Genomic DNA, 12,691 nt, shown 5'->3' on the forward strand with positions numbered 1-12,691 from the left:
TTCTTCTTAGTACTTTTATGACCTTGGTCAAGTCCCTTCTCCTCTCTGGGCTTCACTTTCCTCATCTATAAAACAAGGGGGTTGAATCAAGACACTTTCTAAGATCTCTTCCACTCTAGATCATGGAAGTACTAGAAGACCCTGGGGCCTGCTGGATTAGCTTAACCAGGGGTGGGGAACTTGCAGCCTCAAAGCCACATGTGACCTTCTAGGTCCTCAAGTGGGACCCTTTGACAGAAATTGTGAAGTTTGGATTCAGTCAAAGGGCCCTACTTGAGGCTAGAGGGTCACATATGGTCTCAAGGTTACAGGTTCCTCACCCCTGAGCTTAACCATGCACTAAGATCTCACAGTAGGGCAGATGGAAGTAGAATGGATTTCCATTGGCTTATCCAAGTGGTGTGAGGTTAAATAATCCATTTCTTCAATGCTTCAAAAGCATCCATGATCATCTCATCATGGATACTTCCTTCACAAACATAGATTTCCACTTTTACTGGACAATTCTTCATTTGATTCAATTCAACAAACTTTTATTAAGCTATAAGATACTATGGCTGAAAATGTCATCCCCTGCTGATCAAGCATCTGGCAATCAGCTTTTCTGCACCTGAAGGCTGGTCCTCAGCTGGACTCATTCTCGAAGCCTCCTTAGCTTATAGCAACCAGCCAAAGCTTTCTCTAGCATAACTTTGGAGAACTCAGGACCACTTTGAGCTCGTACTAGGGCATCAAAATGGAAGTAATTGGAAAAAGCATTCTGTTGTGACTCCAGAAATCTGTTCCTTTGGGGTTAGGTGGGCAGGAAGGACACTTGAGTTTGCTTTCCCAGTGGGCACTGGATTCACATCAAGGTGTAAAGACTCTTTGTAATTTGTATTGTTGAGTGGGAGCACATGTGTGCGCACGCACATACACACACACATCCTGTAGCCTCACTACATCCCATTGACCCCCTTTTGATGAGCAAGCAACTTGCCATGCTGGTGGGGCTGGGAAGGTCATTTCTTAGGGGTGACTGTGCTGTGTTCTCTCTCTTCCAGGTGAAAGAATGGTTGTGTCTGAATTGCCAGATGCAGAGAGCTTTGGGGATGGACATGACCACTGCACCTCGCTCCAAAAGCCAGCAGCAGCTGTACTCACCTTCCCTTTCTCCTGCCCACTCCCCAGCCAAACAGCCGCAGCCCCAACACCAGCCTCAGCCCCAGCCCCAACCCCAACCCCAGCCCCAGCCCCAGCCCCCAACACAGGTACAGGGGAAGCCTGAGCCAGAGAAAATTCCTGGAACAACACAGCCTGGGCTCCAACAGGGGCCTGGTGTCCGGCAGGCTGAAGTGCCCAGAACTCCTGTGGTGCCAGGGCAGCGGGAAGCCCAGAGCCAAGGACAGGCCAGACCTGCTGTGCCTCAGGAAGCAGGAAGGGTTTCCCCTCATACCCATCCTTCTCCAGCCAAGGGAGTCACTCCAACTCCTGGGTCTGGGGCTCAAGAACAAACCCAAGAGGGACTCACAGGGAAGCTTTTTGGCTTTGGGGCTTCTCTGCTGACCCAGGCCAGTACACTTATGTCTGTCCAGCCAGAGGCCAGTCCACAAGGCCAGCCATCTCCCAGCAAAGGGCCCCCCAAGATTGTCTTCAGTGATGCCAGTAAGGAAGCAGGGCCCAAGTCATCAGGGACTGGACCTGGACCTGGACCTGGACCTGGGGCTGGACCTGGACCTGGGGCTGGACGGGGACCTGGGCCAGCAGCTGGACCTGGGACTGGACGGGGACCTGGGCCAGCACCTGGGGCTGGAGCTGCACCTGGACCTGGGGCTGGAGTTGGGCCTGGGACAGGCCCTAGAACTGGACCAGGATCTGGGGCTGGAGTTGGACCTGGAGCAGGCCCTAGAGCTGGACCAGGATCTGGGGCTGGAGTTGGACCTGGGGCTGTCCCTAGAGCTGGGCCAGGATCTGGGACTGGGCCTCGGCCTGGGGTTGGAACTGGACCTAAAGCTGGGCCTAGTCCTGGCCCTGCTTCAGGGCCTAAATCTGAGCCTGGGTCAGGACCTGGGGCTCTTGGTCTGCCAGCGGGGGCACCTAGTCCAAAGCAAAGTAAGGCCGACCATCAGACGGCTCCCAAGGCTGTCCCCAAGCCAAAGGAAGTGCCGAAGGAAAAGGTCAAATGCCCACTGTGCCAGGCCGAACTCAACGTGGGCTCCCGGGAGCCACCCAATTACAATACATGTACCACCTGCAAGCTACAAGTGTGCAACCTGTGTGGCTTCAACCCAACTCCTCACTTGGTCGAGGTAAGGAATGAAAGTGCCCTAGGGGAAACTGGCATCCTGTTCAGGGTTTGGGCCAAGCCAGTAGAAAACTAGGAATAGAGAGAGTCCCTGTGCTTTTCCCTATTAAATCCTTTGTCCTACTAGGTCTTCAAGGGAAGGAGAATTTAGGAACTGGGCTCGTAGCTCAGGCTCCCACCCCATTATTTTTCCTGAGTGCTGAAAACCTTTGCTGAACAACATTGAGCTTGAGGTGGTGGGGTAGTTGTCAAGGAGATGCTTGGCTTGGTGGCTGGGCAGTTGTCATACAGCATGGCTTCTGGTCTGCCTGTCTGTACATGGTAGGATCTAGCCTAGGAGATGGGTGGAGGTAGGGGAGGGGGAGCAGATCTCAGCCCCAGGAACAGGGGAGGGCTCAGTTGCTTCATAGAATGAAGACTCTAGTGAAGCAGCTAGGGCATTGGCAGCATGGCCTCCCTTTTCTCGAGTACTAGGGATAAACTTCTAGGGAACAGAGGGTGGGTTAAGCTCTGGGCACGACTTGCAGGCTGCCCCTTCCCCAGAGGCTGATTGCTAGGACTGGGCCCCAGGCATAAGCTGGGCCCGGCTGAGCTAGCCTTGTGACTGTGTCCTTAGTTCTCTCCGGCCTGGTTCTCCGATTTGGCCTAACTCAGCTGGATTTGTCCCTCTTGCCTTTCTTCTGAATATAGGTGTGAAATGAAAACTAGTATGGCCTTTGGAAAATCTTGTTATCAAAGAGGAGGAACCTTCATATGTCAGCTCAGGGCAATAAATGCAGTGCTTAAGCACAGTACATTTCCAGCATCAGCCTGGCACTGAGCTAATACCTGCTGTTGGCAGGTTCACCGGCCCGGTCTAGCAGCGGAAGAGAAACCCCAACTGCCGAGGTTCACAGCCCCTGGACACCTGGGGGATCTGGGTAGCCAGCCACAGGAGGTGCTTTGGGCCCAAACAGATGCTGGAGGGCCTTGAATTTAAGCTGCTCTCTAGCTGAGCCCTGTGGGGTGAGGGCCAGAAGGCCAAGCAGAACCCACCTCAGAAAGTGTCTGCCTCCCTTGCAAGAAAAGAGCTCAGAGGCAGGGAATGAGAACCAGGGCTGATGAGAGAAGATCAGTGGAAGTCCTGAGGAGCTCTGGAAGGCCGGGGCTGATGTTGGAGGCTGGCTTCCTGAAGCCCAACATTTCCAGCGTGTTGTAGTGGAAATGAGCACTAAAACTGACACCAGTAGACTCTGTTTCTATCTTCTCTGAGCCTTAGCTTCTAGGGGTTTGACTAGAGGGTCTTCCTCGTCCCTTCCGCTTCTAAATCCTGTGCCCGTGAGAGCAGTTATAAAGCTGCATAAGTGTAGAAAGAGCCCTTGAGTTGGAGTTAGGAAACCTGAGTTTGTCATCCAGCTCTGACACATAGTAGTTTTGGGACCTTGAGACTGTGGCACATCTCTGAGCCTCAGTTTTCTTCCCTGTGAAATGGGAATGACAATTCTTATACTACCTGCCTCACATAGTGGTCGTGACTAATGTGCTTTATAAAACTTCCTTTATATAGAAGTAGGGGCTATAAGTTTAGGGGCTTGTGTGGGCCAAGTTTCATGACCTTCCTAGTTTTTATAAAACTCCTCATTTGGGGATATCTTCCTTAGTTGTAGGACATCTCTTTGGAACATTATTGATGAAAATATATTTTTAAAAAGGGAGGTCTTCATTCCCACTGTCATTTCAGTGGACTGTATCCCCTCAATTCCTTTTCTCGCCATGGCCAGTTGTTGGTCTTTGTCCAAAGCAAGTGCTGTCTCCTCTACTCCCTCAAATAATAGGTCATCCTGATGGCTGATGGGGCAGGGTAGGAGTGGGGAAGGATGGACCCAAGAGCCATTGAGATCCTACCACCATTCTGAGGCCTCACAATCGCAGGTATGGATTTGAGTGGAACTCCTAGAATGGACCTCTGGGTCCTTCTCAGCACCCCCAAGCTAGTACCAGTTCACATTTCTGTGATGATCGAGAATTTGCAAAGCACTTCCTATAGTGTTCCAGCCCTTTGGCAGCAGTTCTGGACTCAGAAGAGGTTTCCAAGTAGAATCAGATGGGCCAGCTGGGCATAAAGCAATAGGACTCATATTATGACACACACTAACTCCCCCTAAGGAAAAGCCTAAAATAACTTCCCCCCCATCTCTTGCCCCCCGGCCAAGCAGGAGCATGGGGGAGCAGGGGAGGAAGGGGGTCAGTGATGGCCACCCTGAGCGTTTCCATCACTCCTGCTCTCTGTGGGATTCCCAGGTCACAATCATCTTCTCACCAGGGTAGCTCATTAAGACGCTGGAGGTGATGGGTTTTATAGGAAGGGGGCAGGTTCTCAATAGGGCCTTTTTTATTGGTGTCACATCCCTGGCAAACACTTGGTATTGCTCATGGCGGGGCTGTCCAGGCAAAGGCATGATCAGCAGCATGTAGAGAGTCCTGCAGCCCCTTCCCTTTCTCTGCAGCTGCATGATGCACTCTGTTCATGGAAGGATCAGCAGAAGATTTAGAGCCAGTAGGGACCTTAAAAATCAAGTCCAGCCCCTTCTGTTTACATACAAGGAAACTGTGGCTCAGAAAGTGAGGAGATGTATACCTAAGGTCACAGCTAGCAACTGGCAGAGTCAGGATTCACACCCAGGTCTTTTGACCCCAAATTCTGTGTTCTTTCCATTAGACCACTGCCTACCCTGATACCAGAAAAGGCTTCCTGGAGAGAATTAATAAAGACAACGGGGCCAGAGAGCAGAATCCTGGCAAGGAAAAGTCTGCCCTCGGAAGCTGGGGTTAGGATGGGTTGTCTCAGATTACAGCCTTCTCTGCCAGTTCAGTTCAGCAGTCATTAAGAGCCGACTAAAAAGTACATTGACCTTTGCTAGGCCCTGGGGACACCAACCCCACCCCCACCCCAAACTAACAGCCCTCACCTGCAAAGGGCTCATATTCTACTGGAAAGAAGCAGAGCTCCGCCTCTGACTGCCTGAAAGCACCTGCCCAGTGGTATTGGCCTTGGCTCCTCTGGCCAAGGTGGTGCAGGGGATGGAGCACTGGGCCTGGAGTCAGGAAGACCTGAGTTCAAATCTGGCCTCGGATACTTATTAGCTGTGTGACCCTGGGCAAGTTATTCAACCTCTGCTTGCCTCAGTTTCTCCATCTGCAAAGTGGGGATAATAATAGCACCTACCTCCCAGGGTTGTTGTGATGATCAAATGAGAATATTAATTGTGAAGCACTTATATAAATGTTAGATCATTATTATTCTCTGATGGGTGTAGGAAAGTAGGAGGAGCAGGAAGAGAGTCCAGTGGCAGGCTCCAAGCTGATGTGCTACCCCTCACTCCTCGGGCCCCTTCTGTCTACCACACACTTGAGCCCTTAGGCCTTACTCCATAATTTCTTCTACCATCCAGAATTCAATGATTTCTACCCTCATTATTAGAATAGCTTACATTTCTATTGTACTTCCAAGCTGTTTCTGCACTCAACACAGTGTCTGGAACATTGTAAGAGCTTCATAAATGCTTGTTGACTGACTGATTGAGTCATAGGGTTTGAACTTGGAGGGAGCTTTAGAGACCCTCCCTTCCCAAGACCATTTTATAGAGGAAAAACTGAGGCTCAGGGTGATTAAGCAATTTTCCTAAGGACACACAGTGAAGCAAGTTGTTGGGTGGGGATTTGAACCTGGGACAGCTCCAGATCCAGGGCTCTTTCCACCACTGCTGCTTCTCAATTCACTTCCCTTCATTTCATAAAATCATACAGTTTAGAGAAGTATAGGCCACAGAATGCTAATAATGTGATAATTTTCCTCCTTTTTTAACTTTCTTTATGCCATTTGTTTTTACACCACTCATTTACTGCTATATCCTCCTTCCCCCTTTAGAACTCTCTCTTCTAACAAAGAAACAGTTAAGTAAAATGGATACAACGGTACCGTATGCGACATTCCACACCCCTGGTCCCCCACCTCTACCAGGAGAAGGAAGATGCATTTTTTTAACCATTTGCCTAGACAAAAAAAAAATCATAGGTTTAACACTAGTTTGGAACCAGAATCCTTTCATTTTGCAGGAAACTGAGGCCCAGTTCAATTCACTCCAACTTACTTCAACAACAGTTAGTGCCTACTAAATTGCAAAGATCCAAATCCCAGCCCCCCCTATGGTTAGAGCCCTTAGGTGTCTGGGCCAAAGGCCTGGCTTCCAAGTGCAGACAGGGGTGGGACTATGGTGGCCCAGCGTGCCAGGCTCAGTGATGAGCTCAGTGATGAGCTCAGTGAGGCTGGTGCCTTGAGACAGAGCCCTGGGGCCTAGCCAGCAGCTGAGGTGGCTGCAGGACTCTCTGGGAGCTGCTGATCAGGTTGGAGGCTGGAGATCCCTTTAGCTTGCTCAGAACGGGCCTTCTCCACCTGGCCCCAGCTCACAGTCTAGGCCAAGACCTCATCTGCACCCTAGTTAGCCAGATGGCCAGTCAGCCCCTTGGGAACAGGCAGGGTTTAGAAAGCCTTGTTTGCTCCAGGTGAGTAAATATTCCTGACAGCTCCTCCCTGGTGACCCCTGGACAAGGCCTGAGGAACTGCTGATTCAGTCCAAGCAGAGATTTTTCAAACATTTGCAAACTATTCCTGTCCTGGGTTGTTATTTTCGGTCTCTTATTAACTGCTTGGCTCTGGCACTCAGCGTCTTGGCTGCCTGCCCCATCCTGCTCCACGGGGGGTTAGTGCTATTCAGGGGCTTCCCTTTACCCCCGAGAGATGTCCCACTGCCCCTCTGGGTCCCATCCCTCTCCTGCTGAAATGGTAGCTTGGCTAAATTCTTCTTCCCTTCGTGGTCTGATACTCCCTTTGGCAACTACAGTTGTTACTGGCAGAGCCTAGGCGAGATGCAGCCAGGATCCAAACCCAGGGCCTATCTGGGGAGGAGAAACGATACCTATGTTCTCCAGGGACCTCAGCTGGCCTTAGTTTTACTGTTTGGGCTCAGGGAACGTCCTAGTGCCTGTCAATCTAGACCCAAACCCCTGCCTCTAGTGATCGATGGGGCAAATGAAACCTTCCCAGACAACGGGACACTGCCCTCAGTGAAGGCAGATGGGGGTGGGAGTCCAGAGGATGCTCCAGCTCGGCTTCCTCATCTGTATAATGAGAGGGCTGGGCTGGAGCAAAGCTTAACCATTTCTGTGTCACGGACTCTGCTGGCAGTCTGGTGAAGCCAGTGTACCCTTCCTCAGGATTCTGTTTGGTTGCCTATGTTTCTAATTTGAGGGAATGATAGATTTCATTTGGAGGTTAGGGAAAATAAAAGTGTGGGTTTTTTTCCCATCCAAATGCACAGATTCTCTGAAATCTATCCAAGGGGTTCATGGACTCGAGGCTAAGAATCTCTAAACTTTAAAAAAAAAAAAACCTTGGACTGGATAACCTTTAAGGTTCCTTCCAATTAAAATCCTTTTGTTCTTCTTCAGGCCTCTGAGGCTGTTGTGTTTCCTTATTTTCTTCATAGTACCTGATGGCACATAGTGTGTATTCAGTCAGTCAACAGTCATCAAGCATCTATTAAGCACCTACTATGTGCCAGGCACTATGCTGGGCACTGAGGATGCAAAGACAGAGAATAAAACAATCTGTACTCTCAAGGAGCTTCCACCCAAATGGAAGAGACAACAAGTACATGTATAAGTATTTGCAGAACAAATATAAGAAAAGAAAGACAAATGCAGAATAGTTTGAGATGGATGGTATTTGTAGTTGGGCTTCTCACAGAAGATGGTGCCTGAGATACACCTGGAAGGAAGAGAGAGATTCTGTCAATCAGTCCATCCCTCAGTTGAAAAGCATTTATTGAGCACTTGCTGTGTGTTGGGCACTGTGCAGAGCACTGGCAGAAATAATCCCTGTCCTCAGGGAGCTCACATTCGAATGGGAGAAAAACCTGTAAATGACTAGGTATCTACAAGATACAGACAGAGTGTCCAGGAGGCCATCTCAGGAGGGAAGACACTAGCAGCGGGAGGCAGAGATGAGAAGGAAGTGCATTCCAAGCCCCTGAGGACTGCCAGTGCAAAGTCACTGAGTCAGGAGGGAGGTAGTCCTCTGTGAGCAACAGAGAGGCCAGTGTGGCTGGATTGCCGAAAGAGGAATAATGCATAGAAGGTTAGAGAGATATGGTGGGACCAGGTTTGAAGAGCTAAACAAGAGATCATATTTGATTCTAGAGGCAATAGGAAGCCACTGAAGTTTATTGAACTGAGGTGGGGCTAGATGGTTAGAATAGGTGCTTAAGGAAAATCATTTTGGTAGCTAAGTGAACTGGAGTGGGGAGAGGTTTGAGGAAAGGAGACTGATTAGGAGGCTGTTGCAGTAGTCCAAGCCAGAAGTGATGAGGGCTTGAACCAGGGTGGAGAAAAAGGGATAGATGTGGGAGATGGTGGTAATGATATGATTCAGCATCTTCTGTCTCCACACATATTCCCTCTTCAGAGCTTTGCAGTCCATACCACTGCCCTAGAATATAGATAGCAGTATGAAAATGTTGACTAATATTGATACTTTGGTCTGTGTCTCTCTTCTTTTGACCATTGATCGACACTAGCTCGGTCTGCTGGGATGACAGGCTTAGGCCTAAAGCAACAGCTGTGTGTGGTTAGGAAGCCTTATGTAAGGGCCACAGGGAGTGGGAAAAGATATCTGTTAATGGGGATGGCAGTTGGTACTGCTGCTGCTCGTCCTGCTAATGGCAGTGATGAGGATGAGGGTAGGGATAATACATAGAGATGATGGTGAAGATGATGATGGTAAGAAAGAGGAGGAGGATTGGGGTGGGGGGAGCCTGAAGTATGGTGGCTTTGGCTACTCTATGTCCATCTCAGGCTCCAAACCTTATTTTTTAAATGAAATCTTTAAGTACACTTAAACCAGTCCTGAGAGCTCCCATAAGTAAAGCATACCAATTTGTATTCTGTACAGTTTCACTTCCTTCCTTGTGACCTACTTTATATCTTCTTAGTTGTTCCTGATTTCCCTGGCAAGTATCCAAGACACCTGTCCCAGGCTTAGGAAAGAGGCACTAATTTTTTTAGTTCTGCCTGAAGTTTTAAGTTTGACTTTAGATAGCTCTCTCTCCCTCTTTCCCTCTTGTTCTCTCTCTCATCCCCCTTTCTCTCTATCTCTCTCTTTCCCTCTCTTGCTCTCTTTCTCTCCTCCCTCTTCCCTTTTTCTCTATCTCCATCTCTCTCCCTCCCTTCCTCTTTCTTTCCTCCCCCTCTTTCCATATCTCTGTCTCTCTCTCTGTCTCCCTCCTCCCTCTATCTTTCTCTTCATCATTCCTTTTGTCTATAAGTCTCTGTCTCACTGGCATGCCAACCTAAATTCCTGGGGTAGTGTAGGTGGGGGGAAGTAAACAAAAGAAATAAAAGTTCGAGCCCCACCCTCAGGAACAGCACAGGCATGTTGGAGGAAGCCTAAGAAAGCTTACAAATCAGTAAATGTCAATGATATAAATGGCCCCAGTTCTAGTTTCTGTTTGCTGAGAACCGTAGGGTTGGAGCGATTGGAGGTAGAGATGAGGGGGCGATTCATCAAGGAGGGAACTCTTGGTCTCAGTACTTTTCCAGGCTTCCTCATCCGAGATTAGGAATGGATGCCCTGCTCCTTTCTCCTTCCCACCAACCCCCACCAAGAATTTTTCTTTCTTGCCTGCCCAGGCCTGAAACTCTGATGGGCCCTCTCTTTGCTGGCTCTCAGCTCTAGACCTTGTAAGCCACCTCAGAGTCTGAATTGTGTCTTCTTTGTTGTGCCACAGGACCCAACAGAAAAGCTGTAGGGGCAGAAGGCTCCATTTTGTTCTCCTGCTTTGGCCACGTTGACTAGGAGCAGTCTGCTTTACAATGAGTGAGAATCATGTGACCTGATGATTTATTAGGAGAAAAGGAACATGTCCCCCAAATCAATGGATGTCTCTTTTCTTGTACCTGGATGTCTGGTTCCCAGTTGCTTTGGATAATAGCTTACTCCACATTGTATTCGGGATCTCATTAATGGAGGTCATACCGATGCATATCCTGTTGTGTGCCTCTTGTCCATATCCTCCTGTAAAGTCACTCCACAGGGTCCACCCAATGAGCTAGAAGCCTTCTTTGAATTCTCTTGACGTTACAAATGAAACACACAGATTGTCTCTTTCTCCCCTTCAACTAAGCAACCAACTCATCTCTTTCATAAAATTACAAAATCTTAGTCAGAACACACCTTAGGAGTCATTTAGTTCAATCCATATCCAAAGGACAAGCTCCTTGCTACTAACTAGTAGTTTTACATCATGGGAATATGCTCTGCCTCCTTTGGGGAAATACTTCTGCCTCACTCAGTCCTTCTCTTGATTTTTTCCCTCCCCATCACAACCTGGAATAAATTGTCTGCAGTTCTAACCTCCTTAGCCCCCCTAGGGGTTTCCTGAGACCCAAACAATCCCAAAAGAAAGGCCTATAAAAATTCCCTATGATCCAGGGAGAATTTGATCATACATTTCTTGGATGACTCCCTTTAAACCATTTTCCCTGCGTAGTTATTCATTTATAATTGTTACAGCCTGCTTATACCCACTGTGAGCTCACCATTGCCCTTTGGGGATCTTCATCTTCAGTTCTTCAGGGACCATAGTATCCCATAGTTTGCAGTCATATAGCATCACCAGATGAATCTTGGTATTTTAAAATGGGCCTTATTTTGAGAAATTTGAGATCCTTGAAAGAACTTTGCCATTTTCTAATGGCAATCCAATCTGCTCTCCTATCATTCAATTCTGGACCCAGCTCACTGTCCATTTGGAGTTTCTGCCTCAGATGTATGTGCCGTTGAATAATCTCAATGGATTATTCATCCAACTTTATATCATGGTCTAACAACAGGCATTCTTCATCTATATGGTTTTTCCTCTGTGGATAGTGAGACCAAACACTTTGGTGTGATTGTTTAGGAGCCTCATTTAGAAGCCTTCACAGTGTCTGGGGGCTTGATCCAGTTAGGAGAAACATCAGACAGAAGCATCTGGAGAATCTATCCATCTATAGAGAATCCCTTTGTTAAATGCTCTGTAAGTTGGTTCTTTTCCATGACAGTGACAACCATCATCTCTGCTGAACATGTTATCTTTGTTGTTCAGTCATTTCGGCCCTATTCGACTCTTTGTGACCCCATTTGGGGTTTTTTTTAGCAAAGATACTGGAGTGATTTACCATTACCTTCTCCACTGGTGAGCATAGGGCTCCAATTTTATGTCTCTGTTGATGTCAATGATCATGGTGTTGTAAAACGAGGTCATTTCTATTGTTGTGTCTTTCAAAGAATCTTATAAGATTTCAACATGTTCTTGGGAAATACCTTGCCTTTGAGGCAGTATTTTGCCTTACCAAATAAAGTGCTTTTTAGAATAGCCAGCAAGCAATAAGTGCAGTGGAATTGTGTATCCTCTATACCTTTGAGTCCATTTTGTGATACTAAAGATGTGGTCTTCTGTGGTATATTGACTATGAAAGTCTGCCTACTTCCTTCTAATACCCTAATCAAGGATGTCATTGCTGCATGCCAAATATACTTATTAAAAATTCTATATATATATATAGGAAGGTGGGCTTACAGTTTATAGTTATTGATGCTCCCTTAGTCACCTTTTATTTGTAATAAAGTCCAAAAATGTTTCCACATCTTTGCCGTCTTCCCCTCCTTCAGATACCTTGAGAATCTAACCTTCAGTGTCCTCGAAAGTGTGTTGCTTCCAGCATGAAACTCCTCCATGTGTATTGGTCAGGTCCAGCTGCTTTTCCTATATTTCCACTTCCTCTAGAAACACATCTAGAATCTAAGCTTGACTGCTCCACTGTACTTCGGAGTGAAAAGAGTTTGTTATAAAAATCTTTGCAGATCTTTTCCACATTTCTACCATTTGTTGTCTTCTTCTCACTTTCATTCTTAAAGGCCTTCAAATGATTCCTTGGTCATCTCTTACCAAGCTTTCTTTAAACTTTTTTCCCCCACAGTGCTCTTCACTATTTTAGGTTGATACTGCTCATAATCTTCTACCGTCCTGCTCTATAAAATCTTATGAACAACTTTATATTCTAAACCAGTGTGACCTTTGTCTACTGTATCTTTTTGATTGGTAAGTAGGTCAAGTATTTGCTGACCGAGGTGAGTTTCAGGCTCTTTTTTTCTTATTGTTAGGGATATAGTTTCATATAAATTAAACTTCAATATGAAATTGCTATAATTGGTATTGTCTTTTCCTCCATCCATTTCCCATTTTTTCAGTGTCAGTTTTTAAAAATTAATCAAGCTAGAATAATTTTAATTGCATGTCATAGCTTTATTTTATTTTTTTCTTATAGCTT

The 12,691-nt window shown here is 47.2% G+C and overlaps 1 protein-coding gene across 1 annotated transcript in view; it reads left to right on the forward strand.

Moving 5' to 3' along the window:
- Positions 1 to 12,691, forward strand: part of BSN (bassoon presynaptic cytomatrix protein) — a 122,287-nt gene that overhangs the window by 61,054 nt on the left and 48,542 nt on the right. Inside the window, exons 2-3 of the mRNA XM_036739627.1 lie at positions 1,227 to 1,742; positions 2,034 to 2,288. Of these exons, the coding sequence (XP_036595522.1) occupies positions 1,227 to 1,742; positions 2,034 to 2,288 (771 nt within the window). The remainder of the gene's footprint in view (positions 1 to 1,226; positions 1,743 to 2,033; positions 2,289 to 12,691) is intronic.

Source organism: Trichosurus vulpecula, chromosome 9 (genome assembly GCF_011100635.1).
Source record: "Trichosurus vulpecula isolate mTriVul1 chromosome 9, mTriVul1.pri, whole genome shotgun sequence".
NCBI classification, from domain to species: domain Eukaryota; kingdom Metazoa; phylum Chordata; class Mammalia; order Diprotodontia; family Phalangeridae; genus Trichosurus; species Trichosurus vulpecula.